The 7,946-nt window shown below is 31.8% G+C and overlaps 2 protein-coding genes across 4 annotated transcripts; one reads left to right on the forward strand and one right to left on the reverse strand.

Annotated features, from left to right (window-relative positions):
- Window positions 1-1,565: 1,565 nt before the first annotated feature.
- Window positions 1,566-5,951, reverse strand: LOC123014085. Of its 3 annotated transcripts, none has more exons than XM_044412959.1 (9): window positions 5,814-5,951; window positions 5,377-5,726; window positions 4,437-5,331; window positions 4,220-4,389; window positions 3,935-4,165; window positions 2,534-3,886; window positions 2,261-2,485; window positions 1,814-2,203; window positions 1,566-1,765 (listed from the first exon to the last, which is right to left on the reverse strand). In XM_044412959.1, the coding sequence occupies exons 1-9, from the start codon at window positions 5,848-5,850 to the stop codon at window positions 1,610-1,612; spliced, it is 3,807 nt and encodes a 1,268-aa protein (XP_044268894.1). In that variant the 5' UTR covers window positions 5,851-5,951; the 3' UTR covers window positions 1,566-1,609. The 3 variants fall into 3 exon arrangements, with proteins under 3 accessions (XP_044268894.1, XP_044268895.1, XP_044268896.1); XM_044412960.1 differs by having other exon boundaries at window positions 5,776-5,930; XM_044412961.1 differs by lacking the exon at window positions 5,814-5,951 and having other exon boundaries at window positions 4,437-5,320; window positions 5,377-5,508.
- A 156-nt stretch (window positions 5,952-6,107) lies between these two features.
- LOC123014087 (60S ribosomal protein L7) lies at window positions 6,108-7,598 on the forward strand. Its single transcript, XM_044412963.1, has 4 exons — window positions 6,108-6,197; window positions 6,411-6,701; window positions 6,899-7,244; window positions 7,443-7,598. Exons 1-4 carry the CDS (start codon window positions 6,187-6,189, stop codon window positions 7,551-7,553), a joined length of 759 nt encoding a protein of 252 aa, XP_044268898.1. The 5' UTR covers window positions 6,108-6,186; the 3' UTR covers window positions 7,554-7,598.
- The last annotated feature ends 348 nt before the right edge of the window (window positions 7,599-7,946 follow it).

Here is a 7,946-nt window from a genome sequence, read left to right on the forward strand (position 1 = left end):
GTCAAATTTGAGACAGCTCCTGTGTGAAATTTTGCATAATTCCTGTGGCAATAATACAATAATATTTACTTTAATTACAAATTTATCAACAATTAACCAGTATCTTGGCCCCTAATTGAAATAATACAAAGATGGAACCAACCCCATTTAATGAAGCAGAAAAAATTCAAAAGGTTAGTGTTGGTGTTTTTAAGGGTAAAACCAACCCTTTATCTTTTACAGGAACGAAGATATTAGGGGTTGACAACATTAACTATTTGAAAAAATCTGGTGTGAACATCACACGACTTTCCTTATCCCACTTATCTGGAAAACATTCTTACGACAATAATTTAGTGTTGGAAATCCGAGTAGCAAACCTAACGTTTGCGTCAGTGCCACCTGCACTGACAGTTGTCCCGGGTTCGAGTCTAGAGTGCATTTTTTTTTTTTTAGTTTGGCACCCATTATTATTTTTATTTTATCACATTTTTCTGTTTAATAACGTATATTTCATGATTCTAAACAATGTTTAACAACATATATTTCATGATTCTAAACAATTTTTATCCCCATCATGAATTCAACCGTATAATTTTGCGGCCGCTTTACGGCCGATTTTTGGTCTTTGCGGCCAAACGGTGCGATCGATTTTTACCAATTGTTTAAAGTACCTACATATTCCACAAAACAATAAGTAAAGACTAAAAAGTGAAAAAAAAACACAAAATTGTTTTTTAAAAATAAACTTTTATTAAAAAAATGTACCAAAAAGTAAAAAAAAAATTTTCTATCAGAGAAGAAGATCTTTGTTTACAGCTTATTAAGTTTTTAAAATTTATAAAAGCTTTAAGGGTGGTCAACTAAGCAAAGTAATTGTGCAATATTCGTAGTACTATAACCACTCCCAAAGCTTTTATAAATTTTAAAAACAAGCTGTAAGCAAATGTTCTTCTTAGATAGAAAAAACGTAGTTATTTTTGTTACGTGCCTAAAATACAGTTTTTGCACACTAATCGTTGCTGTTTCTGCTGTTTTAACAGATGAGTACGCAAAAATGTTTTAGGTGCTTGTTACAATAGTTATTTTTGTTACAGGTACCTAAAACACAGTTTTTGCGGACAAATCGTTGCTGTATCCGGACGAGGTGAAACCGAGTTTGGAATAGCAGATGAGTCCGCAGAAACGTTTTGGGTACGTGTTACAAACAACATTTTTTTCTTAAAGCTTCCAAAACACGAATTTACACCTCTAATTAATTTTAAAAAATTCGCCACCATAGTAACTAATTTTATTTTTTAGTCGGGAAAAACTGTTTTTGGGAACTGAGCACCTAAAATAACTATTTTACGTATTATTTTAATGAGTCCGTAAAAGACTCATTTTGGAGATTCAAAAACAGCTGTTTTAGGGAGCGTATACAAAAAAAAGATTTAGGATTAGGATTTGGTGATTGACCGAAAAATTTCGTGTGGATTTTTTTAACGTTTATTATCACAAACGTCAGGGTTTGAGTAAAATAAATAAAAAATGCCAATACAATTTTAATTTGTTTGTATAAATTTGTAATATTTCAAAGACAAATGTCAATAAAAAAAATCGAAAAAGTGATCTTTATTATAAACATATTTTACACCTTACCTGTAAACCTATAATATGTTTTATAATTCTCATACATAATTTTAAATATTTCAGTAGACGCGTTGCTTAAAACTCTCATCAAATACTGAACTGCATGATGATCACACAAAGCAATTAGGCTGTATATACAATTATCCAAATGTTTCTACAAGAAAAAGTTGAAATGATTTTCAATAAAACCAGTTAAATTTACCTTCACGTTAGGGTACAGCGTGTCCATTTCATACTGTGCCAAAATATCTGCAATCAAATACATTGCAATCCTTGCCATATCTTTGGTACAATCAGCAAGACTCTTTGTCAATTTTTCTAATTTATGTGCACAATCAGCAATCTTCTGCCCGTCGCTTGATTCTGCTATCGCTTTTGAACTACTTTTCAAACACAAACCTTTTAACAGTACTCTATACTGCAACAAATACGGAGGCAAACGATCCATAATTAACGGATTTCGGGATTTTAACAAATTTTCCAACAAAGTTATGCCACAGTTAAAACAATGTATAAAGTCGTGATCTTTCTTCATCATTAAAATTGAAACTGTTAACAGGGAAAAATCTATAATGGCAGCACTTAATGGCACCTAAAATTCGAACAATAAATCCTCGCCATTTGGTGTTTCATGTCAAGAAAACATTACGTGATTTGCTTGAACAATTGAAAGCTCAAATTGGATAACTTCTTCAAATAATTCTTCGCTATAATCAACAGATTTCAACATGAGAATTAATTTTTCCAAGAGAAATTCGAGTTGTTCACGCAAAATGTTAGTTTTGACGGGATTGAAATTTGTAGACAGGATGCAAGACCAGGTTTTTAGGTGTTTGCAGAACTCTTTATTTTCTCTCAAATCGATTGATTTCGTCTGCAACCACATACCATTATTGTGAGCAAAAAATCACACTCTACTTACCGTCACTTTCAGCAAATCGTCAAAAATTTTCGAAAACTGTTCATTTGGAATTAATGACGTGATGAGAATCATTAACTGCGAATATTCCTCCAACATCTCAGTCTTTACAGTTACACGTTTCAAACTATTGTAAATTCGCAAAATAAAAGCATCATCGAGATTGTTTAACAAGGATTTATTGAACAATATTGTCGAAAACAGTAATAAACTGCCTTTGATATTCTCATCAGACAAATTCTCAAGACAATACTCCACATAATCGCTTAACGAAATTTTTAATTTGGAAAGATTATCATCTTCGTCTTTGGCCAAGAACGATTTCAAAACTATAGCAAACGGTTCAATCAAACCATCCTCTGGACTTTTCTTCAACACCAATTTAGCGATTTTATGACAAATATCCGTTTTATATTTCAAACATAATTCCTTGGACTCTGGAGATACTTTAATTTTTTTCATTTTGTGAAGCACAAGCAGTACATTTACTGCAAATCGCAGACATTGTTTTGATTTAAGATTGCCTTTAATAAATGCAATTCCTGATTCAAATTTAGCAATCGCCGAATCACATTTAAATGCACTTTGGACGATGTGGGTGAACAGATCTTCACTTTTAACAACATTCTCAATTAGGAGTTTTACAAGGATATTCGCTTCAAAAATATCCAATAAAGTAAACTTATTATGTTGTATAATGCTAATGATGAGACTTTCACAACCGTTCTTTATTTCTTCCTCGCAATTACTGTGATTTATATCTTTGAGCAACGAGAATAACAGTAGGATTATAAATTTTTGTGTATCCTCACTTGCAAAAAGTACTGGGAGCCTTCTAAACGCGTCTAAATATGCCTGAATTTTATCACTGTGTAATTTCAAATCTATGATTTGTTCATCACCTTCGGAGACAACCTCTGAGGCTTTAACCAAAAATTCTCCAATATTAGGAGCCAAAAACATGTCCGTGGGTAAGAGAGATAGAATTTTTGAGTAGTGCGCTTTTCGTAAAGTTGCATCGTCATGTTTTCGCTTTTGTTTGAGTAATTTATTAATTTTTGTAAAAATGACACAAAGAATGCCTTCTGTTATAAGCCGAGAGTCGTAAATGTGTGGTTGTTTAAATATTTCTCCAGTACCCTCTAATAAATCTTGTAAAATAATTTCTGACAAATTCACAATTATCGTGGAAGGCATTTTGTCAAGCAAATGATTGATCACGAATCTATCCGTGAAAATTTCAACAGAACTATCGTCAAACTCCGATGACAATGTCCGAATAATCGCCGTCGTTATCTCACTGTTACTATCATGAGACATTAACATCGCTCGCAATTTCTGAATCATGAGTCTCTGCTACAAATAATAAATGTAAAAACAAAACAAGAAAAGAAGAAAGCAAACCATTATTTGTTTACACGGTTTTTCTCCGAAATTATTAATCCTTTCAGAAATTAAACACCACTCTTTGTCGGTTAAATACGAATGCAGATATGTTAAATTACACGCCGAAAAATTCGAATTTATGACTTTTATCAAATTAAAATCGTGCTTGACTGAATAGTACTCCAATGACATGTAAATTTCGGCCCAATAGTACGATATATTCAAAAAAGCCCTCATTAAAATTTGATTCTGAAATAAATTACTACTCATACCTACATATTTTTACTCATTTTTTGTACTTACATGTGGTCGTTGCAATAAAGTCCTACCCAACTTTCCTAACACGTTTCTGAGCTCCTCCAAGCCCCCAACGAATTTAACGACAGTAGTTGAGGCCACGGTGTGTTCCGCCATTCGCACACTCATTAAAACCCAACAAATAAAGCAACTCAAAATTTCGGTATAAATTGTTTCTAAAATAACAATTGAGTCTCATAATTTTTATTTAATATAAAAATACCTTCTGTTTTTTCCGGTAATTCTTCTACAGTCTTATTAAAGTGAAATAACAGCGTTTTGAACAAATTTATCACTTGCCAACTGGCCAAATTTATGATACAGTTAGTGAAATAATTTAAAACTGATTTGGGAAGAATGCAGTCAATGTTGTATAAAATGTTTTCATCTGATTTCAAATTCAACTCTCCTCGAAATGTGTAAATGGCTTCATCTAATTTACGGTTTTCAAGTCCTGATTTTAATGTTGGTATCATTTTTGATATTAGATTCTGAATTCGGTGTAATTTGCTAAATACTTCAAATATTTTAATCATCAATTCCTCATATTCTTTTCTGCACTGACTGTTGTCACTTAACATTGTGTAGATAAGAATTTCGTTTATAAGTGACTCGATTATCAATGGATTAATTTCTATAACTATCGTAAAAATCTGATAACAATATGTGTTTGGAACTTTTGTTAAAGCCATGATTGATTTTAATAAGTTTTTAATAAAATCATTGAATGTAACGTCACCAATATTACATTCTAAATTGAATTTTGTTTTAGAGACAACATCTAGAAGTTCGCGTAAAATATTCAAAGAATCATTCAATGAAGGGTTTTCAAGATGATATTTTATCTTGTTAAAATTAAATTCAGTACTGGTGTCAAAACCAATAATTTCAATCAAAAGTAGTAACATTTTAAATACTGTATTAAAATTTTTATGGGAATAGACAAGTGAATTGAAAAGTAGTTTGAAACCTGTAGGACAAATGGCATTTTTGTTATATAGATTTGTAAGAAATTTCAATACTGTTTTACAGAGACTGTGTTTTTCTTGAGTTTTTATTTTTGCAAACAATTGTGTTAAATAAGAGTCAAATTGTTTCACACTCGTGCTAAAAAAACACTATTTTCTTTTTAGTAAATATAAGTAAAAATAATGTTTACGTACCTTTTGGAGCAGCTTTGAAGTCTCTTCAAACACTTCATTTTCCTTAAACCTTAGGCAAACATCTATTAACGTAGGGACGACTATTTGTAGAAAACTAATATTAAATTGGTCCCTGTCTCGCATCACTTTTTGAAAAGTGTAATCATCTTTTAAAAAAGCCAAATACTCGGCGCTGTTACATAGATTAGCAATGACAAGACTGTGTAATTTACAATACTCATCAACATTATATTTAAAATATGTAAGAGAGTGTTGATTTTTTAATAAAGTTGTAAGTTCCTCTTTTGAAAGTTCCTGTTCACCGTTTTGTACTCTTTCTATAAGTTCTAAAACTTGATCTCTAGAGAAATCTGAAAAGTAAATTTAATCATAACTAGCATTGTAAGGTTATGTTATTACTCATTTTTTTATTTTATTTTGATAGTTACTATAATTACCTAACGGCATAGTAAACGATACATCGTCTTCCAACATTTTTTCTATCTTAAAACATTTGCACAAATAATAAAATTAATAAATGGATGTAAATAAATTTGAAACACGCACGTGGATAAATGACAGGTAGTGGGGATGTACTGTCAATTGTCAATAAACCGTCAATACGAAAAATTAAAAGCGGTAGATATTAATTATGAGAGGAATGTTGTAGTCTTATTTAATTATCAAGTATTTAATAAAATGTTTGCATTGTTTGGGAAATGTGTTTTAAAATTTAAAACATAATTTCTAAGTTTTAGTTGGCAGCCATGAATCGCCGCACCAAATTTTGGTTGATCAACCTGAACCAGCCTTCTTTTCCACTAGATAGTGATGGCGCCGACGTAAGTGTTTAATAAATTTCTTATTTTCTTCAATCATCGGGCAAATAATAATCAATTTGTTACGAAATTTCACATATTTTACATATTCCAACCTGTTTCAATAATATTCGCTTTATATTTTTATTGTTACTTTGTTTATTTCAAAGCTCGGCATGTTTACATCTGACACTACCCGCAATGTGTTTTGTCAAATTGACAATTTTAATTTTTTAGGGCTGAGAAGAAAACGAAGACAGTGAAGGGACTCCCTGCAGTCCCTGAGTCTGTCTTGAAGCACCGGAAGAGGCGTGATGCGTACCGGGCCAAACGACTTCAAACTGTTATCAAGAAGAAGTCTGAACAGGTTAAGAAACGTAAGGAAATCTTCAAACGCGCCGAACAATATGTGAAGGAGTATAGGCTTAAAGAACGTGATGAAATTAGGCTTATTCGTCAAGCTAAAACCAGGGGAAACTTTTACGTCCCTGGTGAAGCTAAGTTGGCTTTTGTAATCCGTATCAAGGGGTAAGTTAAGTAGATTTAATGTGGACATGTTCATAATGGCTTGTTGAACTAACGCAAGCCATTTTCCATGCTGTCCTACATCATTTTTGTTTTCAATTAAGTGTTGTAGTTTATAAATTGAATTGCAACAAAATTTGATACAAGACATTTAATTATATTACTCAAGGAAGTTAACTTTAAGTAATTTTATTTTTCAGTATTAACAAAGTGGCTCCCAAGGTACGCAAGGTTCTCCAACTTTTCCGCTTGCTCCAAATCAATAATGGCGTCTTTGTGCAACTCAACAAGGCTACTATTAATATGTTGAGAATTTGTGAGCCTTATATTACTTGGGGTTATCCCAATTTGAAATCAGTCAGGGAACTGATTTACAAGAGAGGTTTTGCCAAAGTTAATGGCCAACGCGTTCCAATTACCAGTAATCAGATAATTGAAAACAGATTGGGTAAATCTGAAATCATCTGTATGGAAGATTTGATCCATGAAATTTTTACCGTTGGACCTAAGTTTAAATACGCCTCTAACTTCTTGTGGCCCTTCAAGGTAGGTTTTTTTGTTATTTGTGCCAATATGATCTGCGTGTTACAAAATAGATTTGTAATATGTTAAATTAATATTGGTAGAATACTTCTTGTTTATCCTTCCCAAGATTAGTTTTTATCATCTTGAGGACATGGAAACGCAAGAAACATTTGATTATTATTAAAAAAGGTACATTTAACAATAACTTGTATTTTTTAGCTAAATACACCAACTGGTGGATGGCGCAAGAAGACAAACCATTATGTTGAGGGAGGTGATTTTGGGAACAGGGAAGACAAAATCAATGAACTCATCAGAAGGATGGTTTAAAATGTTAAGACGAGTTTATATAATAAATTATATAAAAGTATACAAGCGTTTTCTTTTTAATTACTGTGTCCTCAAGCTAGCAAATATTGGCTATTATTATTTACGATTAAACTTTTCAGTGATTATAAAGATAATGTTATCACAACTTTTACTCAAAGGCTTTGTTGGTTGCTTACTAATGTGAAGATTTCTTAATTCTTTTCTGCTAAGGACTCCGCGCTGTAACCGTTGAGTAAATGTCGATTTTGTTCCTAAATTTCTCGCTACGCTGCAACCAGATATTCTTAGACTTTACCTGCTTTTTGACCCTTCTTTGAAGTCATTTGCTTTAGCAAAGACAAATAAATAAAAAATAGGAACCAGATTTCTTTTTTGCTTTGATTTTTTAATTTT

This window comes from Tribolium madens, unplaced genomic scaffold (genome assembly GCF_015345945.1).
Source record: "Tribolium madens isolate multiple individuals breed KSU strain unplaced genomic scaffold, Tmad_KSU_1.1 Scaffold_97;HRSCAF=244;Tcas5.2_LG3a, whole genome shotgun sequence".
NCBI classification, from domain to species: Eukaryota; Metazoa; Arthropoda; class Insecta; order Coleoptera; family Tenebrionidae; genus Tribolium; species Tribolium madens.